The 27,946-nt window shown below is 43.7% G+C and overlaps 1 protein-coding gene across 1 annotated transcript in view; it reads right to left on the reverse strand.

Moving 5' to 3' along the window:
- Positions 1 to 27,946, reverse strand: part of CMTM8 (CKLF like MARVEL transmembrane domain containing 8) — an 81,306-nt gene that overhangs the window by 9,609 nt on the left and 43,751 nt on the right. Inside the window, exon 2 of the mRNA XM_078663934.1 lies at positions 1,271 to 1,444. Coding sequence (XP_078520060.1) covers positions 1,271 to 1,444 — 174 coding nt within the window. The remainder of the gene's footprint in view (positions 1 to 1,270; positions 1,445 to 27,946) is intronic.

Here is a 27,946-nt window from a genome sequence, read left to right on the forward strand (position 1 = left end):
TAATCGAACCGTGATAGAATAGTGGCCTGCAAAATCAGCTGCCTGGTGGGGGCATCGACAAACTTCAAGATGGGCCTGAGCCCTCTCAGAATTCCGAAGCAAGTAGCTGCCACTTTTTTGTGTGATTTCAAAAACTAAGGGCAGAGTCTAACCAGACACCCAGATTTTTAACCTCCGAGACCGAGTTGGAAGGTCTCGGAATTCTACTAGAGGTAGAATGTTCTAAATTAAAAAGGGAAAACTACATGAAGACAAACATTGTAATGTTGGAGCTTCGGGCTTATACCAGCTATTAAAAGCCCAGAGCTATTCTATTGTCTTCAATGGAGCTCTCAACATTCCAATGTTCCGGTATAGCCTTATAGCCCACCTTAGCAGGCTATACCGGCTATTAAAGGCCCGCTCCAGCGTTAAAGGGCCGAAGGCGAAGGCCTTTAACAAGGGAGCTGGACTTTAATAACCGGTATATTCTAGCTACGAAGGGCTATAAGGCTATTAGAACATTCTGCCACTAGAGGGCAGTATGTTCTCACAAATAAAACAAAGGCCTCTCGAAGCCCAAGGGGGTTTAAATTCCCTCGGGCTCCGAGAGGCCTTTGTGAAAACAACATTGGAACGTTGCTTTGCGGGCCTTAACCGGCCCATAAAAGCATGGCGCACTCCATTGTCTTCAATGGAGTGCTCAACATTCCAATGTTCTAATAGCTCATAAACGCTGATGCCATAGATATGGGCCTAAAGATTCCATTATAACTCTCTTAAATGGAGCTTCTGTTCCCACACTCTTGCAAACTCCAGCCTTGGACAGGGTGCACACTGAGGGCAGGGCACATATGTATTTATTTATTTAGAAGACACATATAGTTGTATAAGAGCAAAATATCCTCAATGTGCTGAAACACTGGTAAGTAGATATAAAGTATTAGAATTTATAGAACACGGGTATGCACATAAAGGGGATGGGTTTGTTTTAGGCATCTAATCATCCCCGACCTGAAGTAGTCAATGGCAGCAGAAGGGGGGTCGAAACTGCTCAACTTTGGGACTCCGTTCCTCTCAGCCTTCACCTGCCAGTGGGCCCTCCAACTTTTTGGAAGCCGTTAAACGGTCGCTATTTACAGCCTAGCTCCTTCTGCTAGTCACTGTGCGCGAAGCTGTGGTTTTAGGTCTGGTCAGAACCAAGACGACTTCATGTAAATGTGTGATATACAAATATAATAAATAAATAAGTAAATAATGATGAGCGCGATTATACTCATTCTGTACTCACCACCGTAGCCCACGGCACGTGTGAAATCCTGGTGTAAGCCATGGTGATGTAAAGGATGAGGAAGAAGACGGTCAGGACCCAGTAACAGACAGCTACGAACATCACCCAACCAAAGCCAGGAAAGCGGAAATATTCCGTGCCCGCGATCAGTGCCCACACCAGCATGCCCAGCACCTGGAGGAGAGAAGAGGAAACGGGCATTTGCAAGGACTTTCTTTCCTGGGAGAGACACTTTTCATTTATATTTTCAATATAAGACATGAAAGAAGATCCAATCCTTGCTGTTGGTCAAACGAGGCCAACCAAAGGTACATATAATACCAGACAGCATGAAACCCCAACACACCCTGCATATTCCAGAAATGGATTCACAGCTAAGAACAATGAAACAGCAGGTTTGGCTGTAGGATTCTGAAGTGAGCAAGTTATGCCACGGAGTCAGTACTCCTGCTCTAATATTGTCAGGGACACTTGGAAATATGTGAATCTGCTACTACTGCGTTTTCTGCTTACTTATGGATTTGCCACATTTGCCGCATAACCAGTCATCTTCTGCATAATCTGCAGATGTTAACAAAAACTTGTTTATAAGGAAAATGGATTAAAAGCTACTAAAACGTGTTTCTGCAAAGCGAAAGATAGTTTCCATAGGTTGACTGATAGTTTTCAGTTGCTTATTGTTCCATGTGTGTGTTAAGCTGGTACCAGTAAGGTGAGATCTTTGTCTAGACAGTGTTATTAAGGGTAATAATAAAGTGATACCATAGGATATCACAACATGAAAGTGTGACATATAAGAAGGTGAACGGCACAGTTCACAGTGTAATATAAGACTACAATATATATTATGTCAGGGTGACGTAAGTATAAGCCTGTGTGGTAGTTTGACATGACAACATTACATAAGAACAGCACATATAAATGTCATACAACAGTGACATATGAGAACAGAATACAACAGCAGGACATACAACAATGTTCGACAGCATGATCTCATGAAATGAGCCAAAATGATATAAGAAAACGTTATCCCATGCAATAAGTAACCCTGGGCGTAGTTCGCGTAGTAGCACTCCGCGTTGCTACGGGAAGTGCACTTCGCACTACGCGAGCTACGCGAACTGCGTAGTGCACAGTGCAAAATGCTGTTCGCACTGATTGCGCAGTTCTGGATGCTTGTCCGCACTGTGCAAACCGCATCTTGCACAGTGCAAGCGGTCGTTTTCTGCTGCTCGAGTAGATTTCTACTCAAGCGACAACTTTATCAACGCGGACTGGCAGTTTCTCATCGCGAGCCATCGCGAGCATACGCAACCACTCGCAATGAGAAACCTGACCTCCCCACGTTGAGAATCTCGCTGGGAGGTTTATTTTCCAAGCTCGCGATTGACAACTTGATGTTGCTGATCGCGAACGAGGAAAAAGTCACGCTGGGATGTCATTTTGCTCGCTCGCGGTTGCCAACTTGACGTTGAGGACCGCGAGCGAGCAAAAAATGACCGCTACGCGTGTTAGTACTGTGCTACCTACAATTCGCGTAGTGCGAAGTAGCGCAAACTTCACAAACTACGCAAGCGTAGTGTAGTACTTCGCCCAGGGTTAGCAATAAGGCAACATGACCCCAGGCAAAATTCATTTTTTTTTTAAATGACATTCCATAATATACCACGACGCAAAGTAACACAACATGCATAAGATAACATGGCACTACACAAATATATGTTTCCCCATTGTACTGTTTCTTTGTAGGGCAAACAAAAAAAAACAATATCTATCATGGACGGTGTTTAGGAACATTATGTTCCAAATCCCTAAAATGAGGAAATGCTTCTTGCCTCTCTTGCCATTGTGTTTTCTGTGTGTCTGGCTGCTGTTCACAGTGAATGATACTGATGTCCTGTGTGTCTGCTGCTGACAGGTCACTGTACTCACACAGGCACTTGCCACGGAGGTGCCTTAGTGTCTGTCTGTCTGCTACTCACAGTGCATTTTTCTCACTCAGGCACTTGCCACCGAGGTGCCAGTGCGCCTGGCTGAAGCTCACAGTACACTTTCCTCACTCAGTCACTTGCCACTGAGGTGCCTGTGTATCTGGCTGGTACTCACAGTGCACTTTCCTCACTCAGGAGCATATTTATGAGATGGTTGTGTCATGTTTGCACTACACAACATGGTACATGTGCAATGTGAACCTCTAAGTCAGATTTTTTAAGCCACGCAAAACCACTGCATAGCTTTGAATGGCACCAAAGCATCTAGGCTAATGGAATGCAGTGCAAATCACTGTGTTGTGTTACTCTGCACAGAGAAGGCGTTCCATGGGCATTGCGTGGGTGTAAACCGGGGAATGCGCCAAAAACATACGCCCCCCCCCAGGAGAGGTGCAACAAGGAGAAATAACTTTATTTCTTCATGTTTCTTCCTCTTCCGAATATTCCTCTCAGTAGCAGTGCAGCTCAGTAAGGTGGCTTGCTGCATCCCTCTTTCATGAATTTGCCCCTCAGTCACTTGCCACTGAGATATCTGTGTGTCTGTCTGTCTGGCGCTCACAGTACACTTTACTCACTCAGTCACTTTATGTGGCTCAGCGTAAGGTACAGACTGAACCAGGCACTTGCCACAAAGGTGCCAGTGCATCTATGTGGTTGTGTAGCTGGCACTCACACAGTCACTTGCCTCAGAGGTGCCCGTGTGTCTGCCTGATGCCCACAGTGTACTGTGTTCGGACTCTCCACTGTAGTCTAATGGATAGGATGGATCACTAGCACTCCTTTTATAATATAGCTCTGAAGTGACTTGGCTTAACCAATTGATCAAAACTATTCTGTCTTTAGCGTGCTATAGGGTGTCAGAGGGCTGCCTGTCCCTAGGATAATACAATCTGTGAATTAAGGTGCGAGACCTGCTGTCACGACCTGACCCTGTGCACAGCTCTAAATGTGAAATAATTCCTTCTATTCACAATTTAAATGTAAATCTACATATTCTAAAACATCATGATGCATGGGAATATTTACTCTTGCAGTTTCTTTGTACTTTAATGTATCATTTACAATCTCTACACCTTGCTAAACTCCATTAATGCCAAAACGAAATTTGTGACAATGAAACACCTCAATGCTTTGTTCACCGAACCAGACTCGAAACGCATAGAAAACTGAAAAGATGTGAATGTATATATTGTAAAATAAAATATTGAATGTCTTTATTTACAGTGGCCCCTGAAGAAGGGACTCAAGGTCCCGAAATGCATCGGGCCATCATATCAACACTGTACCCTTCGATGGATCTATGATATACAATATGTATCATGAGTTCTTGTTAAAGAAACATTATGTTGAAATTTTGAAGTCATAATTTTAAGAATGAATGTACAATTCAGAATTGTGACAAAAGTTGAATTTGTTGAACAACTCAGAACAAAAATCATTTGAAAAATAAAAATTATCAGAGAAGATAATCACGAAAAGAATTGTTTTAGAATATGTTGATTTACATTTAAATTGTGAATAGAAGGAATTATTTCACATTTAGAGCTGTGCACAGGGTCAGGTCGTGACAGCAGGTCTCGCACCTTAATTCACAGACTCTCCACTGTAGTGCCAGGAAGCTTAGGAGCTGCTGGTCGGTGGAATTTTCGAGCAAGCCGGTTTTCGGTCCTCTTGAACCCTGACCCCAGGTGTCCCCACCCTGTTCCCGCCCCTCGGACCCCATGCTCTCCTTACAGCTAGGCCAAGACTCCCCGGGTGAGAGTCGGCCTGGTCCACCATGGACCCCACTGGAATTCCAGCCTTGCCCAGTAAACAGAAGGTAATCCTCACTGGTTTCAAAACAGAACCTGCTGGGAGGGGAGAGGAGCAAATATTTGCACCTGTCGGTTCCCAGGTGAGAATCTCGGGGAAGATGGACGAGTGTTTGCTTATAGGGGTGGTGGAGTGACAATCAAAAGGTGACGTGAAGGGGCCTGCCTCTCTCTACCCCCCCCCCTTTAAACTATCCTGCTTTAGTTCTCATGCATGTGAGATAGCCCAGTAAAGGGTCACCCCTGGATAGTCACTTATTTTTTAATTATAATAATTTTAATAGTATTTAGTTCATGGAGTGACATTTCCGATCAAAACTCTAGAGGGAGCCCAGAGATCAGTTGTCAGATGCCAACATTGTAATCGTCTTTTAGGTTTAGTAGAAACAGACTTACCTGTTTTGTTAACTTCTTGATAATAAATGCACACAGAAATAGAGGGCTTTGAGTCAGTCCTCTTCATTCATTGGTCTTTTAAACTGTTTAGTTTCAGCGGTGGCATGTTTCTTTTTTTCTTCTTTATATTTGTGTGTCATACACTTGCAATTAAAAACAGGCACTACACTAGCAAAGCCAATGGGTCTGACCGTGGCAAGGTGAAGCGATGGTTAATTTTTTATTTTGTTACTGCCAGCAGGCAAAAGGAAAAAAAGAAAGATGCCACCCAAACCTTGTGGTTGTAACGTTGAAATAAAAGGTTAACTTTATTTAAAAAAAAAAAAATAATCAGCACATTTAATTTCACTGGAAGAGTTCAGACTCTTCTCATCAGGCAGATGCGTTTAGAATAGGTATAGAAACTCCTATTAGTTGATGTCATGTTATGTAGGATATTGTGGAGCTCTACAATCACTCTCGTCTCTTCGCGCTACAGTATTGAAATGTACCAGGCAGATGAACACCACAAGAAAATATGATTCATATGGCGCAAAGAAAATGTAGCATTGTCTTTTAACTACTGTAGAAACTGAAGATAAAGTTTAAACACACAAGGATTACAAAAAAGAAACAAGCATTGGTAAAGCCAATAGATATGGCCCTTTGGCTTGCTCTTTGCTTTTTTTGTTTTATCATCATATTTGTACTTTATTGTTGGTGAGCTGCTAGCTGCTTATCAATATAAAGAAAATATTAGCAAACGCCATAATTTTTTTTGATTTCAAAAAGCACACATTCCCATGGTAGTCCTTTGCACTGAAGGGAACTTCTTTATTGTGAAAGAGTAAATTGTCAACAATCACAGGAAAATTAAACCAATGGCTAACTTGGGCTGCCCATGTTGTATTCTGTGATTGGTGGAACAAAAATGTGAATCGCACAACAACAGATCAATGGCTAAAGAGGGCTGGCAGACCTATACAAGGATAAAGAAGGGAAAGAAAAAAAGCATTGGCAAGGTCAGTAAAGATTGTGCTTCTAATCCCTAGCATTGAAGTGCATTTTCTTAGATCAATGTGCACATGTAATAAAAAAATACTGCCACTTAGTGCAAGAGAACCAGTGGCTGAAGTAGGTTGACCCTTTTCCTGTATGCTTTGGCTGTCAGAAGTAAAGTGTAAATGACAGTTGAATAGACAAATGGATGAAGAGAGCTCAACCAAAGTCCTGTCATATATATATATATATATATATATATATATATATATATATATATATATATATATATATATATATATATACGGAATCCTCTCTGCACGGCCACCACGTCTTCACTCACGCACGCCGGCAAACAGGACACGGACCCAAAATTCGTGCTTAGGATTTTATTTACCCAAGAGTCAGAGACGCGTTTCGCAGCGCGAACGCCGCTTGTTCACTCGACAGTTTGTTTGAACTCGGGAAGCAGTTTTAAAGTGACAGTGCATTGAGTCAATGAATCACGTGAGTTACTTTCACTATGGGCATGGAAAAAATACTCTTCACATTAGCGGTGTATACATTGGTAAACCCCTGTTATATCACTGTTATATATATATATATATATATATATGGATGTATTTTTTATTTTATAATTTATTTATTATATTAAGGTGGCAAGCACAGCTAAAACTGTTTCTATGCAAGATCTTAAAAATAATAAACATCTCTCACCAGCTTGCCAATCCCAGACCTATTGGTTTTGGCAGTGAGTGTTTAAGCAGCAGTCCTTTCCTAGATACTGCCTCCTCCACCATTAAGTAGCATGGTGAAGTCTTTTGAACAGAACTTTATTACTACTTTTAGAAGAGCTTTGACTAGGAGGGAAATATTTCGAATTTTTAATCTGTGATCATCTGAAACATTGTTACCATTGTCCTAACTTAAAAGATGGTTGCAGTAGGTGATCGTGGTGAAAATTCCAGCTGTTTCTTTTATTGTCGACTAGGGATTTTTCTACAGACACCGGCCAATATAAAAGAGACAGTTCCTTCAAAACTTCACACTTGGCCCACTAACACTTCAGAAGGCTCCTGCCTGCTGTGAAACAAGAACCCATGCTGCCTGTTAGAGCGACAATGGAAGGTGCTGTCATTCATGAATGTTTTCTTTATTTCAACTGCATGTATATATGTGCCTTAATGGTTTATCCCTCTCTGAGACACCCCTGCCCTTCTCATTGAATGTTCCACAAAGTTTTGACAGTTTAGATTAGAATGTTCATGCTGTACTTCAGACCCTACAGAGGCGAGCCTGGACATAGATGGTAGTAAATACTCTTTATATTACGGTGATTTCTTATTTTTTATTTTATCCCTTGCAAGGAGGATGGGATTGAATGAATGAGTGGAAGAAATAGCACTTCTAAAGCATGTAGCTACCAGAAGGCATCCCAGCGCTGAACGGTTTGTAAAGGTGGAACTAGGGGTGGGCAAAGTTGGCAGGATTTGATATTTGGCACTGTTGTGCATACCCCTCAGTGGCCTTACATACTTTGCAGTAATCAGTGCAGAGTATGTAAGGGGGCCGAGGGAGGCAGTCGAGGGATATGCACTGCTGTGCCTACCCCTTCGGCTTACTCAGGGGCATATTATCAAGGAACGGCGGTAAAATTATTGCCGCCGCTAAAGCAGCGATAATGGGCTTGATAATATGCTCTTGAGAATTCCAATAGAAGCCCATGTTCTGGTGTTAACATGGGCTTCTATTGGAATTCTCTACGGCATATTATCAAGCCCATTATCGCCGTTTTAGCGGCAGTTTCCTGCCGCTAAAGTGGGGATAATTTTAACGCCGTTCCTTGACAATATGCCCCTCAATTCCTCTAAGTCCGACGGCGAACACAATGATTCCACCCACCACTAATTCGAACCCCTGTGAACCGTCCTTTCTGGCTTCAGACTCTCATCCCAAGATCTGCTTGAAAGACCTAGGAAAGACAACCTGCTGACCTGGTCGTTAAGCAGATTTAGATAGATGCCCACTGGGAACAGCTGCTTGTCTGGTGGTGTTCCTAGCTGCACTGCTGGTTCATATGTAAGGAGCAGATCTACTTGAGGCTGCTGGGTAATTCACCCTATCCCAGTTCCCTGGTGTGAGAAGTTCAGAGGTCTGCACCAGTTGTGGGGTACACCCTGTGTCTGAATTCAAGAGGATGAAGGACTCTGGGACCAGACATTAAAGCATCAAGAAGAAGGAACTTTTTTGGTGCAATTAAACTGACGACTTAGACCCTCATTAAGAGTAGTCCGGTAACTTCCAGTATGTGCAGTAGCTCCTGTTACTACACATATCGATATATTGGGTTTAACATTTTTTACTGCACTCGGTACATACTGGGTGTGATAAAAAGTGCTTCCCAGTTAAAATTTCAGCAAACCAAACCTGCCACAGGTTAAAGACAGAAAAGGCCCATAATAAGCAAGATGCACATTTCAGTGTGGTACCAGCATCCCTACGTTATGCCTCATTTTAGGGAAACAAAACCCTAGTAGGTGCTGTTTATCATACTCGATAAATAATGTAACTCACAGTACTGTTATTTATCATTTGTGCTGAATTTCACACCTATCATCGGGCCACTCATATTGAGGGTCTTAGAAGCGTACAAGCCTTTAAAGTCTAAGGGCCCAATTCATAAAGGTAAACTTTGACCTGAAGTCTAAGTTTATATTTGTGAAGTGTGCCCTTAAACTTCAGGTTTAAAGTTAGACTTCAAGTCTAAACTCAGACTTCAGATCTAAGTTTACCTTTGTCAATTGTACCCTTAAACTTCAGGTTTAAAGTTAGACTTCAAGTCTAAACTCAGACTTCAGATCTAAGTTTATGTTTGTGAATTGTACCCTTAAACTTCAGGTTTAAAGTTAGACTTCAAGTCTAAACTCAGACTTCAGATCTAAGTTTAACTTTGTGAATTGTACCCTTAAACTTCAGGTTTAAAGTCAGACTTCAAGTCTAAACTCAGACTTCAGATCTAAGTTTACCTTTGTGAATTGTACCCTTAAACTTCAGGTTTAAAGTTAGACTTCATGTCTAAACTTAGACTTCAGATCTAAGTTTACCTTTGTGAATTGGGCCCTGTGTGTTTTGATAAAACACCTCAATTATTAGGAATCTCACTAGATGTGAGTTCAGGGCAGGGCAAGGACTCGATGAAATAGAACAGTCGGCTCATGGATCCCGTGTTCTAGTTCCTTGATCCACAAATGAGGGCGATGAATGCGGCTTCTTTCATACTGGTGCTGTCAGAAGTTAAACCGTGTGCCAGGCAAAACAGGGACACTAGGCAACCAGAGCTGCTATAAAATCAGGGCAGCAGAGTATGTAAACATTCACTGAACACTTCCTTCTCCTGGGTGACTACCGATGCCAGATTTGGACAAAAGAGTGTACACAGCCGGCAATGTAAAGGAGATGGCAACATCTGAAAGCTAGTCTGACTGAATGAGAGTTGTGAGTGCAGATTTTCATGGGAAAAGCTTGTGTGTTATTTGTGTCATTCGATATATATCCGCAAGACGCAATCCAGTTCCATGCAGATAGCCGAAGAACAAAAGAAACAGTGGGAAGGGAATATTAACAAGAATACCCCAGATGGTTCTTGTTCACTGTTTACTGACTCTATTCGTGAAATGTTTTGGTCTTAATGCATGGTTAACATGGACATAACTACAACCCAATTTGTTATCCATATATAGTATGCAAAAAGAGCTGAGTATGCGTTGGTGGGAGATGGACAGGCACACACACACACAGTCACATATTCAATCACACACAGTAACACATGTGCACACACATTGCACCCACACATATGCATACACATGCATGACTTGCCGATTAGACAGTTCAAAACTGGGTGAGGTACAAAATACTGACATCACAATATCGACAACATGTATTTTCTCAGGGCAAGTACATAAAGGTAAGTACAGATTAACTATTCTTAACTCCACTGTTACGCTATGTATCTTAAAGATATACATGTGGATTTTATAGACATATCTATATCCTTAAGGTACCTACCTATGGATGTGGAAGGAACACGTAGATGTGGAGTTTAGAACAGTAAATCTGTACTTGACCTAAATAGACTACCTTAAATCTGGGGTTGATATGTTTGCGGGTCGATAATAAAATACTGATATTGTGGTAGAACACCAAATACGGATATTACATGGGCATGTCTGAGCTTTGCTTGGCTTTCAATTCCTGATTCTGTGTACCTGACTCCTGATGTCAGGGGCAGCAAGGGCAAGGCTGAAGGTACAAAGGGGCAAACCAGGGTTAGAAGGTGCTAGGTCTGGCTAGCTCAAGGTTAGGCAGAAGACACACACGGACATGCCCGTTTGTCTTCGTCACCATTGCTCGTCTGAACTAACTGCAAGCTGTGAACAGTGTTGCCAGATTTTGATGCCCATCCCAACCCAATGCTGTCTAAGTTTAAGTCCGAATTCAGCCCAACGCAGACCAGTTTCAGCCCACAAACCAACCTAAAGTTGCAAAATCAGCCTTCAGGAAACATTTTATGCATAATCCTATTTTCTATTCAATATGCTTATAGTGGGAGGAGGTTCAATGGTCACCTATGCACTGCTGCAATCATGTTCCAATTCGATTAGTAACTACTGATTTTGAAGATCGGTCCCATTAGGACCTGTCGCTTTATTCACCACAAATCCATACCTGAACCTGGCATTGATGAACAAACTTTACAAGAACAGAGAGTAACCCATTTTAGTGAAGTCCAAATGCTGAAAAGTTGAAACTCTGTATCATGTAGCTCCTCAAGCAGGGCATTTAATGCATTTCATGGATCTCACATGGTTAACACCACACAGTGATGCACATACAAAGTAACCACCTTGGTATTAAAGCAATTTCAGCACAACTTGTGTAGCAAGCTGCAATTAGAGGCCCACTCCCTCCAGTTAAAATGTACCAAGGCCAAATAGGAGAGTCACCTACTCTGATTACTGCCTGCCCTCCACTGCAAAGTCTTTCCCCATGACCATATACTGTGGCACTAAAAGTTAAACAGAACCTATGTCATTGCCTTGTGTTCCAGCAAAGGCTTGACTAAAGGCCCCAGTCTTGGCAAGAAGCAGATGGGTTTGTGCGGGGTCCAATTGAAATTAACTGGAGTGGACAGGAAAACGACTTCTTTCCAAAAACCTGAGGTAATACTCTTCCCCACAATCGTAACACTAGTGCTCCCTCAAGTTGGATGACACTGTCATCGCTCCACTTGTCCCATTCAGTTCCATTCACCTTCATCATTCACACTGTTGGTCTCTCATATCACCACTGATTAGTGAAATCTCATTAGGTTGTGAAACTCCTTTAAACCTATCAGTCGCTCATGGCTTTAAGCAGAAAAGCTCCTAGCACTGACTTTGCAATGGATCACTAATGGAATCTATATTCAGGTCCTTTAACTTCAAGGCAAAAGCAGGGATCAATTTCTCAATAATGCTCAAAGTGTGAACAAATAAATATATACACCTTTCTCAATAATGGCCATAAAATAAAACCCTAAGGTAATCCATAACAGCAACGCAGATCATGCTTGCCGTACAAAGCACTGCGTCAATGACGTAGATGTTTATAGTTTATCTTCATTACAACTTACATTACCTAAGAGTATTTTTTCAATTTTGCGATTTATGAGCTATATTGTTCCTCGACAACACATTTTCTTCTATTCAAATAAGAAGGTGCCCTGTACCTTTCTCCTGACTGATAGAATTGAGTCTACACGCATTTGTTTTTAAATAAGGTTGAAGTGTAATATATAAATTAGTCCCACAGGACTATTGTTTGAATATGTTACAATTACCCTGGTTCTCGTGGGCATATAGGGTTCTCTTTGTTCTGTTTAAATGCAAACATAATGGGGGCGCCTCTGAGGAGTATTGAGTTGCATACTGCTTATGGTGAATGTTTTACATGATATCCCCATCATTTAGAACATATGGAAGAAGACTACTGGCTAAGCTCAGAGACACCTCTGCTAGATATTGTACTGGGAGAATGATAGGGCAAACAGAATGGGGCCAGCTCTAGAGAGTACTGTGTGTGCGTATGCTACTTATGGTGCATGTTCTTCAGGAGATCTCTCAAAGCAAGGGTACCATTTAGTGTGTATGGAAGAATGCTACTGGCTCAGCTCTGAGTCACCTCTGCCAGATACTGTACTTTAGTGTGTATGGAAGAATGCTACTGGCTCAGCTCTGAGACACTCCTGCTTGCTTCTGCCCTTAGAGAAAGAAGGTTTAAACAGAATGAGAGCCGCACTGGAGAGTGCTGCACGTATATACGGCATACGGTGCATGAATCTGCATGAGAGTGCCAAGGTAGAGGTACCATCTAGTATGTATGGGATAATGCAATTGGCAAGGCTGAGAGACATCCATAACTATTACTGCTGTGAGACAAAGAAGATGGAAACAGAAGGCACCTCGTTGTGGAGGTGTGTGTGTGGCATATGGCATATGCCCGCCTCTACATGAGTTATCACAGCCGAGGTGCTGTCTAGCATGTATGGCATCTCATACATTATTGCGCTTTATACATCATCATTCATTTATTCGAAATGTATAATATTAAACTTTCTCCAGTGCATTTTAAACACCCTTTGTCATAGTCCCACCTTCTTTGCATGTGCTGTCCTACCACGCCTGGTCTCTTAACCCCTTCGACGCTCATGACGAGCTGGGCTCGTCATGAGGTAGCCTCCTCGCACGCTCATGACGAGCCCAGCTCGTCATGTAAAGTGCGGTTTTAAAAAACTCAGCACAGGAGCAGAATTCCGCTAGCGCGCATGCGGTTAAACAAACATGGTGCCTCAAAAGCAGTTTAGAATTAAAGGTGGTATGAAATAATGTGCCTAAAAGGGATCTGGTGTGAAACATACCTCATCAGCAACAAACATCTATTCTAATTATCAGAATTCCCGAAGGCATGAATGTTCGCTTTACAAATGCAGATGTTACAGTCCCCATTTTAAAACAACCCCATTAATCACTGGTCCTAAAGCAACACTTTCTACATTTTCAAAATCCATCACACACACATACAGAGAGAATGAATCATTAGTTGTAAATCAGTGTAGAGAAAATGTTACATAAGGCAAAGGAGAACAAAAGGTGTCAAATTCACATGCCACCCATACTGGTAGGCACTTTTTAAGAGCGCGTGATCTGGAGAAGGACAAACTCAGGATTTAGAACATAGCAGTGGTTAGGGTCGACTTTAATAGAATGTATTTCTTCCAAAGCAAACCTTTCTTAGCAAAATCAGGATAGAAAGACTGGGAAAAACCAGAACTTTCTAACCTGTACGATGTAACTTTTAGATGGTAGTTGATAGCTCACTGTGCTAGATTACGACTGTAACTTATGAACTGCACAGTAACAGCAAGCAGTAACCCACTGAGCTGTGCATATAAAATATTGTTCTCTCATGTGCATGGCACACATCCTTTGTAGCAGGCATATTACTGTCCTGCCAGGAACTACTCATCAGGGGTTGGACTAAAGCTTTTTTGTACTGATGATGTCTGCATCACTGCACTAAAATGAGTTAGTCAGGTATACTATATCTCCTGGGAGAATCACAACATGGGACTTCGTATTATAACAAAAGCAGCCACTGCCAGCACCTGCTGTGCTACTGCTTGAGCAGCCCCGCAATTAGGAGCGTATAACTGACTCTGCTCTGGCTGTTAGGGAGCAGCGTTGTGACTAATAGTGTCAAAACATCTCTGAAAACACACATGACTTCCGCCCTGCAGCTAACATAAATGTGTGCCACGCCCGGCCCTCCACATGGTCATCTGGCATCACTGCAGGACATAAACAACAGCCAGGATCTGGCTCTTCTGTACCATCACCAGAAAGCCTGCAATGATTATCCCAGCCAGGGGCTGAATTTTGATTTCCTGTTATCGTGCTTGCCACGGTTGGCATTTGACCTTTCAAGCCTTACTACATTCAGGCATCCTGTGACCTGAGCTGCAACACATGGACATGCTATGCTCCCCACATGTTGCCTAGGTAGTTGTAATTGGGATTTCTGCAGCGCATAATCACTGCTAGGTCTCTAAGCAATGTGAGAGAGAGCCCAACCATGGCGTGTCTGCCGGAGAGTGTTGTGGTTTGGTTAGGTTGTGCCCCAGGCTTCCGCAAAGAGAAGTGTTTTTAGCTTCTTCCTAAATGGGAGGAGGGCGGGTTCCTTCCAAAGATTTGCAGGCAGCTTGTTCCACAGTTGTTGGATTATGGTGGAAAAGGCCCTGCCTCCTTTGGTGGAGGTGCTAAAGCAAGGGGCAGGCCAGCAAGCCAGCGTCCGAAGAGTGGAGGGACCTGCCAGGCAGGTAGTTTACCAGCCGGTCTTTAATGTAAGTTGGGTAAATTAAATTTGAAAAAAGTCTATAGCTAAGTTAGACAAAGAACAACAATAATCAAGCTTGGTGAATAAGCAATAAAGAGAGCCCACATGAAGGGAAAGGGACTTATGACAAAATTGGTAGAGAATTACTTTTAGTTTTATTAATCAAATACTTATTTTTTGCATAGACTTTTAGATAAAGATCATAAACATTACTTTTGACTTTTTGGGAGTGATCCACTATTTACATGACAGAATCATAGAAACTCGTAAAAAAACATGACAGACATAAACATGGCATTAGACTAGAAAACGATGGAGGCAATGCGGTAGATGGGAACTACGCGCGTTTCGGCTTCTCGGCCTTCATCAGGTAAGCGTCTTTTCATTGAGCCAATTTAATGTAAGTTGGGGCCTGGCCATAGATGGCTTTATGCGCGATGCAAAGGCCCTTGAATCTGGTTCGCTGCCTGACTGTGAGCCAGTGCAGCTGTTGCAATAGGGGGGTGACGTGGGTCCTCCTTGGGAGTCTGAAGATCAGTCTGGCGGCGTTGTTCATGATCATCTGGAGTTTAGTGAAGTAGTGCCTATCAAGTACCTAGAAAAATATCTTGTGCTTCCAGTCTTACCAGAGCCAGATGGCAGTAAAGTAGCTAAATGGATTGAATTCTTGTGGCAGACATATATTGGTAGGGAAACATCCTTTACGCGGTACCGTTACGACGCAGTTTTAACAACGAAAGTCGTTACAACGACTTTCGCTGGAGGGCGCTCTAGGATAGGGGATAGTTTAATTTACTATCCACGGGGACTGGTGTTGGAATAGTAAATTAAACTATTCACTATCAGCGCCCCCCCAACGCAAGTCGTTGTAACGACTTGCGTTGTTAAAACTGCATCGTAAAGGGACGCGTTGTAATGGTACGCGTTGTACCATCATACATCCATATTGGTAATCTACTTACACAGGTCTGACTGCCTTTCATCCTTCATAGTTGACGTAATTCATATCTTTGACCTCGAAGGCAATAGCGACTATTTTATAGGCACAAAGGACCGAGCAATTAGGTGGGTGCTGTATAACGGGGCAATGCTGGACTATGCATCATATTAACTACATATCAACGCATTCAGAACGCCAAAAAGTGCTCATGACTAGGAAATGTGTGGGGTAAACTAATAAATACTGCCTCTGGCCCTGAGTTTAGATCCCAATTCCAGATCCCGGACTGAAACAGAGTCAGCTTGAAGTCATTTGGAGGTAGACAGGGGTCGCAGCGCTGACCTCTTGCGCCCTGGTACTCCTAGCACTTCTCGTGAGACCCCTGGCCTCAGAGGGGGCACAACTTGGCCCCTCAGAGGCCATGGGTCACAAATGCAGTGCCAGGAGTAGCAGAGACCAAGCTTGGGATCACAGGTGCAACCCCTGCCTACTTACAAATGACGTCCATGGTGGGCAGGCCGCATGACCATTTCATATAACATAAACCTAACACGTGTATTTGTAAAGCACACTTATCACCCATGGGTCTCAAGGCGCTGAATACCAGATGTTTATTGTTACCCAACTCAATGGTATTCATTTTATTGACCTCGGATGGATGAAAGCCTGAGTAGACCCGCCGGGATTTGAACCTGTGACCATGAGGTTGAACACAGGCCCCTACAGTGGATGCATTAGACCACTGAGCCACCAGACCCGGCTCATAGTCCGGTTATGTTTTCAACAGTGGCTCAAAGTCATATGAGTTCTAATGATGGATTTCCCACTTGGCCTCATTTTGCCTTCCTTTATATGAGGATGGATGCATCAGAGTGACTCAGAGGTCAAGCTAGGAGACACTGCAGAGGGTTGACATCAACTTCAGGCCCATGTATCCTGCTACTGTCGTCATAGGCCCAGCTACAGCCATCATATTTCAGGCGCTGCCTTTTGGTGCCAGGTGCAGCCTTTTCTGTCCAGGTGCAGCCTCACGTGCTCAGGTAGAACTGATCACTGCCAGGAAAGCTAAAGCCCTCCTTAGTCAGACATAAAACTACTTTAAAGGGATGGACTCCATTTCCTTTGCAAGACACAAGATGTAGATGGACAAAGAAGGCGGGGGGAGGGGTCCTGGCCCACTCTGAACCCTGATCCGCTCCTGAGATGGGTGGGTGGAGATAACATCAGCTGTAATCAGCAGAACAATGCAGCGCCTTTCTCCTGTCTTCACGGAGCTAAATCTGGCAGCGCCGGCCCTGCCTGACCTTTGAGTGTATTGTTGGCTTTTATTAGCTCTCTTGGTAAACATGCCCTTGGCATTGTCTCCCAGCGGATGCTTCTAATCTTGGCATGGATGCCAGCTCGCCGGAGTTCTCAGGCCGGGTGGGTGGGTGGGTGGGTGGCTCTGCAGGCTCCAGGGCCGGTGCAGCATGGGGGTCAAGCGGCTGACTGGCCTATGGGGAGTCAGGAAAGTTGCTTTAAAATATTATATTGCTTGCCTTTAGGGAAAAAAGTCCCCTACCTAGAAGTCCTCAAGAGTAAATCAGATTTCCCTGCCTTTTGATAAATGATTTTTATAAAAAATGGTTGCAAGCCAGCTGACACAGCATGTGGCATTCTTCCTCATATCATAACATAACATAACATAACATAACGTGTATTTGTAAAGTGCACATTCACCCAGGGGTATCTTGACACTGAATAACAGATGTTTATTGTTACACAACTCAATGGTACTCATTTTATCGACCTCAGAAGGATGAAAGGCGGAGTGTACCTGCTGGGATTTGAATCTGTGTCCATGAGGTCGAACACAGGCCCTTGCAGTGGACGCATTAGTCCACTGAGCCACCGGACCCGGCTCATAGAGGCATTGCTTCCCCGGCGTCTAATATTTTTCTTTTCAATATTTCTTTATAGTCTTTTTGTGTTAGCCTTACAAACAAAAATGCATACTCTGTCAACATTTCTTGTATTCTCAACACTCCGTCCATCACCACCTTTGGTTTTGCTTTGTTCGCCATAAGTTGGCAGGGTATGCTCAGACGTGAGTCCCTTGCTCACTTTGCCACTGGATTCAAGCAAGCCGGGCTGAAGACGGCTGTAATGCCAGAAACCGGTCCTCGGAAGCTTGTTTCCGGTCCAGGGAAGGCATGGCATGGCAGTTCGGGCTGGACTGTTCCCATGAGGCACAGGGTCAGACTGATTTGCATATGGCCATGTCTGAACTGGGGTGGCAGAGTGGGCTAAAGAACTGTGATGGATTAAACCCAGATCAGTTGACTGAGGGTGAGTGCTTGTATTGTCAACACTCCGTCCATCACCACCTTTGGTTTTGCTTTGTTCGCCATGAGTTGGCAGGGTATGCTCAGACGTGAGACCCTTGCTCACTTTGCAACTGGATTCAAGCAAGCCGGGCTGAAGACGGCTGTAATGCCAGAAAACGGTCCTCGGAAGCTTGTTTCCGGTCCAGGGAAGGCATGGCTTGGCAGTTCGGGCTGGACTGTTCCCATGAGGCACAGGGTCAGACTGATTTGCATATGGCCATGTCTGAACTGGGGTGGCAGAGTGGGCTAAAGAACAGTGATGGATTAAACCCAGATCAGTTGACTGGGGGTGAGTGCTTGTATTGTCAACACTCCGTCCATCACCACCTTTGGTTTTGTTTCCATGAGGTCGAACACAGGCCCTTGCAGTGGACGCATTAGTCCACTGAGCCACCGGACCCGGCTCATAGAGGCATTGCTTCCCCGGCGTCTAATATGTTTCTTCTCAATATTTCTTAATAGTCTTTTTGTGTTAGCCTTACAAACAAAAATGCATACTCTGTCAACATTTCGTATACAAAACAAACATAGACCTGCCAACTCACGTGGTGCGGTGCCACTGTGTCTCACTCGATTTTGGCTCCCTTCACAGTGAGAAACAAAAATCACACGGTGGAAGGGAAAACAAGATGAAAACCACTACAAACAGTGGCTTTCCAGCTCGTTTTCGGAGTCTGTAAGCAGCTGATGTCCACACAAAGATATGACAACACCCAAAAAACATCAGCGACAGCCCCATGACCCTTTTTTGGCAGGGGTGGAGGGCTTAGTAGGGGCAGAGTGCCTCTTAGATAGCTCTCGGCACCAGGCCATGCCCGCCTCTCTTCACTCTATGAAAATATTTTGCAAGTTGGCAGGCACTGTAGTGTATTGTGAGGAGTGATTAACATTGTAAAGTTCTTAAACAGGGAAATGTGTTTGCATGGGTCCAGTGCTATTTCACTATACCTGACCACGATTCTGTCTGTGTAAAGTAAATGGTGAATCAAATATACAAAACAATGAAAAATATAACAAAGTAATGTAGCCAATCAATAGGACATGAGGACAAACCACATCCACAGGATAGTTCTGTGCTATATATCTCGGCATCCGCTCCCTCCAATAAGCATTGCAGCAACCTGTACAGACGAGGCAGGATTTGAAGGTGGTTTATCATCCGACTTTCCCTCAAGTTTTTGCAGGTAAGCGTCCCTGTCCCATTTCCTGTACCTCTGGTCACCCTCGTGCTAAATTTGAGCCGGTGGTTTCCAATGCTCGGCACCAACACTTAATTGCCAACACCAGCTCTTATGACAGTCTGCCACATGGTGGCACTGCTTCTTTTTTCTTTTTTTTAGAGATGAGCAGAAAACAGTTGTTTATTAATTCAATGTACATCTAAAATGACTAATACCTGCCACCCAAGCCATTCTTATAGCTTTGGGCCCTTGAATAGCTTGAATTGTCACACTTGTAGGAGTGTGATGGTTACGAGGTGTGCTTGTACTGTTACCGGCAGTGCCAATGGGTGGTGCTAGCTGCAGTGGCCTCCTGACAAGGGCCATGGCACTTTTTTATTTATTTTTTTATAAAAAAATCACTGGGTCACTCCCTCCTGCAGTCTGTGCCAGAGACAACCTATTGATATCTGTGGACAGAAATTTCTTTAAATCTGAGACTCATGCCCAAGTGATGCAGGCTGTATGCAGTAAAGGGGAAGAATTTGTCTATTTTATATGCCTCCGTACTTATACAAGATCAAAAACACTAAGATTGGGGAATGGGTGTATTATGACTCCTCTATCCATGATGTATATGGTTGACATGTTTCTGCCGTACTCTTGTGATCTGGAAGGATGTAAGGGTGGGTCTGCCTATGGTTCCATGCATGTAATAGTCATTTTTAATGTATATTGAATTAATAATTAGCTGTTGTTGTGGTCATCTTTAAATTAGCCAGACAGCACCACATTGTGGCAGACTGTCAGAAGCGCGGGTGTTGACAAATAAATGCCTGTGCCGAGCACTGGAAACCAGCGGCTCAAATTAAGCACTGACCTTGGCAGGTAAGTACTAAGGAGCAGGAGCCTCTACCAGAATCTCTTAGAATGACGTCAGATCATTTAACATTTAGAAGTCAAGTTAAGTCAAGTTAAAGATTTATATAGCGCGCTACATACCCATAGGGTCTCAAGGCGCTTGAGGAGGGGTGGGGAATTACTTGTCGAATATCCAAGTTTTAAGTTGCTTTCTGAATGCTAGGTGGTTCTGAGTAAGGCGAAGGTGAGTAGGAAGAGAGTTCCAAGTTTTAGCTGCCAGGTAGGAGAAGGATCTGCCTCCCATGGTGGTTTTGTTGATGCGAGGTACAGTGGCAAGGGCTTGGTTGGAGGATCGTAGCTGAACAGCCCCTAAGACATGGGTACTCACAAACATTTTCCCGGGGGCTGCAGAGTTTGGTCTTTGGTGTGACCGAGGGACGCACTGATGCCAGTGGGGGTAAGCAGGTGTAAAGTGGGTGTAGGGGAAGTGAAGCATGTATGTCTAGTGGCTGAATTCAATTGCGCAATGTAAAGCCCGAAAACCTGGGATGAATCCCGGCTTTTCCACTTGACCGAATTGTGTGACACTGAGCAATTGTTTTATTTCAATTTCCCTCTTTTTTCTTCAGTATCACATATAACAGGACCTCAAAATACATGACTTCAGGATGTGTGGTGTACAAAACTATCTCCTGTGCTTGGATGTAATCACTAATGGCATTGATGTTGGGGGGAGGTGGGGTAGAGGTGGGAAGTTTGAACGTTTTTAAATGCATGTTTGAAAACCATCACTTAAAAATAATACTTTTGAATGCACTACCATAATGTGATTTACTAAGGTTAAATGGTTCTACAGGACAATGAAATACACTTTTTGAGTTTTGAAAAGACTACCATATTTGTACACATTTGCTGTCTTTCAAAATCAAGGTATTCTTAAAGTCAAGGGCCTAGTTACTTCCTTTCTCTAACTGCAATTAACCTATACATAAGTGCTTGTTTTATATGTAACATTTTTTGTTAGTTCTGAGTGAAGTAAACATTAGCCATGTGCTGCTGCTGCCCAGGGGGCCATATATAGAGTTTAGGAGGACCGCATGCGCCCCCCCGAACCCTACTTTGAGTATCACTGCCCTAAGACATGGCTTCACAAAAGATTTCAACTTGTTTTTCCTGTGCTCAGTTTATGGACGTTAGTGATAATCTGTTTTAAGCATTAGGACAACCTTTGGGTATCAGATGAATAAATAATATTATCAGCCAACCCAGTTTTCAGAGTGACCCACAAACATACAAATAATCTCAACTAAGAATAATTGCATGTAAATTCGCTCCATTCATATTCATTGCTGATATTCTGAAAACATGGTTGGATTTTACTGGTTGTTGCTCAATGAGCCAAACTCTATTCCTAAACCAGTGAGCACTCGTACTGCCTTTCGTGTTTGGAAAAGGCGAAAGGAGGATGCTGTGTAGATCTGGAAAGGGCTACTTCTCCTGGTCAGGAAAGAATTAAAAGGGTGTTAACCCCCTGACCTGCTGCGACCAGTACTAACGGAAAGCCAGTGGATCCCTAGGACACACAGCTCCTGGCACTGCCCTGTCTGGCTGTACAATTACAACAAATATGGAACAAGCCCAGTGCTGATAAGGACCAGAAAGGAAGGGCAGGTGTCACTCACACCAGGACATGCCCTCCAGAATGACAATAATTTAAGTGAAGTTCAATTTTGGATAGGCCAGAGGGGCAGACCTCTTTTCAGAGTTGGACTGGTCGCATGAACCCAGAAAATGCCCTTGTTTGCTGTGGGCAAAGTGTGCTTGAGCTGCTCTGCCTGCCCAGCCACAAAAGCAGTCATGTGGGAGCTTTCTTTATGTACACAGGCATGATTTACTACTGCTGCAGAGAGAGAGGGTCACATGCCGTGTGGCAGGCACCAACGAACCTGAATACCGTATACATTTCTCTCAGAAATGACTGCAAAATAAATAGCTTTTTTAGCCAATATAGCTTGAAATTTGCACCATAAATCCAATTTTTTGGCCTCATTAAAAAAATTATTTAATGGGGGACAGAAACTCTACGCATCTGATTCTGAATACCCTGGCAACCAACGCAGACCAATGACAGTGTAGCTGTGGGGGTGATACACATGAATCAAGATGGCAGCCATCTTGCATCTGATTCTGAAATACACTGGCAGCCAGTGCAGACCAATGATAGTGGAGTTGTGGGGGTGATACACTTGAATCAAGATGGCAGCCATCTTGCGTCTGTTTCTGAAATACACTGGCAGCCAGGGCGGACCAATGATAGTGGAGTTGTGAGGGTGATACACTTGAATCAAGATGGGAGCCATCTTGTGTCTGATTCTGTAATACACTGGCAGCCAGGGCGGACCAATGACAGTGGAGCTGTGGGGGTGATACACTTGAATCAAGATGGCAGCCATCTTGCATCTGATTCTGAAATACACTGGCAGCCAGTGTGGACCAATGACAGTGGAGTTGTGGGGGTGATACACTTGAATCAAGATGGCAGCCATCTTGCGTCTGATTCTGAAATACACTGGCAGCCAGGGCGGACCAATGACAGTGGAGTTGTGGGAGTGATACACTTGAATCAAGATGGCAGCCATCTTGCGTCTGATTCTGAAATACAATGGCAGCCAGGGCGGACCAATGACAGTGGAGTTGTGGGAGGGGGCATCTAAAACCAAGACTCGTCTCAGCGTTCTAGATGGCATGTTCCACACTTGCTGCAGCCTCCTCGCTAGACGCAAGTGTCCCCTATACACTTTGCACATCGGTAGAAAGATATATGTTAATCCCTGCAAATTCCAGGTCGTGAGAACCGTTTTCAAACCCTGCAGCATTATGAAGTGTCAGAAACGCTTGTGGTGCACCTTTCTGAGCCTATGTGGTCGACGTGGGCGAGGACTGCAGGGGATTACCTGCGTTGCCTGTGGTTGCCTTTGGCAGGGGTTCAAGCCTCTCGTTGTCTACGAATAAATCTAAACACAAACCAAAACAGTGCTCATCAGAGCCAACAATTGCTCTTATAGTGCACAGCTTTGTGGGTTGGACACGAATATGTGTTTGTGTTTAGTTTGTGCCAGATTACAGTTGTGCAACGTAATCACTTGCAGAAAACAATGCTGTCAAAGATATCGTGTGTGTAACAGAGACGGAGCAGGAACAATTCTCTTGCTATTGGTTGTGCCAGGGGACACCTAATCCCTCTGACAATGGTAGTCTTTTTAAGTTATCATTTTATTAAAAATGGTTACTTATCAGTGGACACTTCAGTTTAATAAGCAAAACTGAGAATTGCCCAGTGCTTAATTTTTAAAAACTGAAGCTCTAGGGCCCAAGGTATTAACCAGAGGCGACTACATTTTGCCCCGCCCACTGCTCCAGCCAGCCCTGGCTAAGCTAGCATTATTTAGATTTTAATGCCTATTGAATGAATTTTTAGTCTGTTGGTGTGTTCCTCCTAAAAACAGAGTGTAGCTTGATTCCAGATAGTGCATACCAGACTGCAGGAGATTGAGGGCGGCACTTCTCCGCTATTCATTTCTTGTTAGCTCTGTACAGTGGCGGATGTGACTTTTGAAAGTGGTGAGGCGTAAACGAGGCTGTCGATGGAACGAACCAAACGAGCAAGTCCTTTCGCCGATTGGGGGATTAATGAGGACAAAATAATGCATTTTCCAATAAATGTTGTAAAGATATTTGGTTAAAAAGCACAACCAATTGTGAGTGGCTAATTTTTCGATAAAATGTAATTTGTAAAAGCATGTAGCGTAAAGAAGTAGGCGCGCTGGCCTTCAGAAACCAATAACTACTGCACTAGTGTGCCAGCCTGTATGCCCTGCACAACCAAGTCTAGTTCATGTGCAGAAGACCTCACTAAAAGGAATCGGTGCAAGCTGAGGACATATAAAGTGGAGAGAACTGACTCTGATCAACAAAGCAAAATAAAGCAGACTAATCCTCAATCACTAGAAGTCAAGAAAGAAATGAAAATGTTGTGTTTAAAATATGAATACTATTTACACAAGGGCCAGCAGCTGAGTAACATTAAAATAGGAGTCAGAATGGCTGCCCAAGGAAAACAAGCAAAGCTTCAGATGGAAAGCAAGAACTGTACTAATGCAGCATGTTTAAGATGGAAGCCGCCTTTCAGAATTCCAAAACTCATCCATTCAAAGACAACACCCTGGAAGAAATACTATTCAATCTTAAAACGCTTCATGTAATTTAATTTCCTATACAATAGACTCTGAAGTTGCCAATAGAAACTCACGTGCTGCAGCCCGGGGAGGCTGAATGCCTAGTTGGGCCTGCCCCGCGCAGACTGCGCCAACAGACAGCTCTCATTTTCCTTCCCTCTCACAGCCGCGGCCGGCACAGGTAAGCGCAGTGGGGCAGTGTGGGGTAGTGGGGAAGCGACAGACGACAGAATAGTCATTATTTATTTATTTAATGATACCTATTCTGTCGTCTGTCGACTTCCCCCCCCTCCCACCCGCCAGCCCGCCGCGCTTACCTGTGCCAGCCGCTGCGGGTGTTGTCAGCTGTGCAGCGCAAAGGGAGAGAGCAAACAGCCAGAGAGAGAAAGAGAAGCTGTCATTGGTTAAATAGCCAATCACTGTGTGGCTTCAAAACAAAGTCACGCAGTGATTGGCCATGTTGCGCAATTCTCCTGCTCCCACATTGCATCTTGAGCCGTGGCCATTGAGAATACAGGGCAATCTCTACAACCAATCTCGATGCTACTCTCATACTGTTTGAGAGCAGCACCAGGATTGGTTTGGTCAGGCAAAGCCAGCGCTCCATGGGAGACTGGGGAGCTACATCTGTGTTCTCCCCGACTCCTAATATTGCGTGTATTTGAGAGGCTTCAAGTGCGCATGTCAGGTTGGACAGCCCAAAACAGACAATCAACCGAACAAGTGCACTGCAGATGCATTGACCAGGTCAAGTTCTCTCTCTCTATCATCTGCCATCATTGAACACTCCCTGAAAGACACCACTGGACCCGGCCGGCACAATAGAAAGAGCGCTGTGGTCATAGTATTGGCTGTGGGATCATGTGTTTTCTCTCACTTATGCCCCTCCCAATCCGCATTCCTCTCCCTTTCCACTGCCCCCTTAGCCCCTCTCATACACCCTGCTCCTCCTATAATGTATTTTAACATTCTATGCCAACGTGATTGTTGGCAAAATCTGGAGCTCACCCCCCTTACTGATCAAGCTACGCCCCTGCTTCTAGTAACAAAAGGTCAAACTCCTCCGAGAGCTGAAGCTCTGTTGAACCAGACCTAAATATTATTCTACGAGGTTAGCTGGCTGAGTGCGATTACACTGACAACAACTTCATTGCAGTAGATAATAATTATGGCTCCCTGTTTTCAGTTTTTACGGATTTTTACAGATAAATACAGACAGAAAACAATGTGTTAAATACAGAAAATGGTGCTTCTTTTGAGTGACTCCCCGTGTTTGCTTTCATGAATTGTAGCCCAATAGCTGAGCAAATGGACAGAATGGGGAATTAAAAATCAGTATGCAATTTCTTTAAATAATGGCATATGTAAACATATGTTTGTGGTACAACGCTAATATTTAGTGGATTTATTGGTGCGTAATATTTGGCAGCTAAATCACAACAGACATCAAAGTATGAGTGCGTCTATCAGTTAAATAAATATGAAAATGTACAATTTTACAACTTCATTTATACACAAAACATAAAATAAATAAGGATAGAGATAAAATGGCCCAACAAAGAAATATGAATATATACAGAAGGAATATTAAACAAATAAATACCATTAAACCGGAAGCCCTGATAATAATGAACAAAACAGAGTGGGGGGCGTCTCAGGACAGAACACGATTTCTTGTTTTGCAACTTGTCCGTGTGCATCTTTATTTTGTGATAGGAAACTATAATTTATCTATGTGTTACATGCCGTGCTCAGCTTGCTCTTCCCCTGCCTTAAATCAACGTCTGTGAGTTTTTAATGAGTTGGATAAGTTTCTTCAGCACCCGGATGTAAGGCTGCGGATCTGAAACAGAAGAAGGACCGCCTTTGTCTGCCCTCTCCCTAGCCAGAGGGTTAGTTATTGAACAGCAAACAATGCCTTGGTCTCCATTGTGGACAAACTAGTTTAGAATAAAGACCTGTGCTCTGATGTTTGAAAACAGAAGGGAAGGCATCCAGAACAATATCCAGCCTTGTGCTTAGCGCGCTCCAAGGAATTTTCAGTTTAATGTTCAGAATTTTCTAAATTATTTCCATAGAAACCACCCAAAGGTCTTCCAAGAGAGCCTCCCTATGTGACCCCATTTAAGCAGGGAACGTAGAGTGCCTCATCAGCATCCATTTTAGCATAAGCTAGGGGGCTTGACAATGCTCTAGCTTGTAAACTGATGCGTTCTGGTTCTGGGTTTGCACAGTTTCCAAATGACTTATTGCTAACGATATACCGAGAGGGCTCTGGGTCAGCCCCTTTCAACCATTGGCTTTCTTAGACCAGTCTCTTTCTGCGGTTGGCTTGAGTCTTTGTTATGTTATGTTATGTTATGTTAAAAAGTCTCTTCTATAGCGCACGGCTGCCCCGAAGGGCGTCCCGGCGCTTTGGCAAAGAGACATACAGCTGAGAAACACAACGCAGCATCACTCACATCTTGGCTTCGACCAGTGAAGTCTTCTTCTCCCACCTATTGCCCGCTTGAGTGTATTGTGCTTCCACTTGTTTATGTAGCATGAGGGGCAACTTTACCACCATACCCTGCTCTGTCGTCTCTAGCGGGCTCGCTCTTCATGATTTAGCATATTAAACTGCGACCAGTAGGCTTTGCCAGCACTTTTTCAGAGCTGACCTGTCAGTGGGAGGACATCTTATCACTTGGAGCAGGCAGTACCTTTAGTCTTTAAGAGGGATTCAACTTTTGAATTTGCTAATTCCCTCTCCATTCCAGTTCCCATGCAATAAATGACACATATCATATGTTTAGTCTTTAAGAGGGATTCAACTTTTGAATTTGCTAATTCCCTCTCCATTTCAGTTCCCATGCAATAAATGACACATATCATATGTTGAGTCTTTAAGAGGGATTCAACTTTTGAATTTGCTAATTCCCTCTCCATTCCAGTTCCCATGCAATAAATGACACATATCATATGTTGATCTGGCACTTCCCTGAACACACTCCAGAGATGCACCTTTATATCCTCATGTGTCTCATGCCCGCCGCCCACCTCTCCTCACTACCTGCAATTAAAGGATGGATAGGCAGGAGTTCGTCGAAGTGCTGCAACGCAGAGAAGTGCGGTGCCAGCGCCTTGGAGTGACGCAGAAAGAGCACATCGGTGAGAGCACTGAAGTACGACAGGACATGGCCTGTGGGTGCCTACAGAGGAGCGATGACGCTCATCAATGACGACAGAGGTGGAGTGAACACTATGGGCTGAATCACAGAACTAGGAGTCCGGGAAGTAGTGCTCCAGGAGTAGCCATTTACGTACTCCTACAAGCTCTTGTGCACCTGAAACAACTAACTCTCTAGTAGTAAACAGGGGTAAGATGGCAGAGGGCTTTCTAGTTGTACTAACTGTATATGAATATTCCATAAATATTCCCAATTATTCCCATTTAAGATGTTTTGGGGCCATTTAACAAAGGCAGGTACGACTACGGAAAGGAGTACTGCTGGAGTACTCTTTTAAG

Source organism: Lissotriton helveticus, chromosome 10 (genome assembly GCF_964261635.1).
Source record: "Lissotriton helveticus chromosome 10, aLisHel1.1, whole genome shotgun sequence".
NCBI lineage: Eukaryota > Metazoa > Chordata > Amphibia > Caudata > Salamandridae > Lissotriton > Lissotriton helveticus.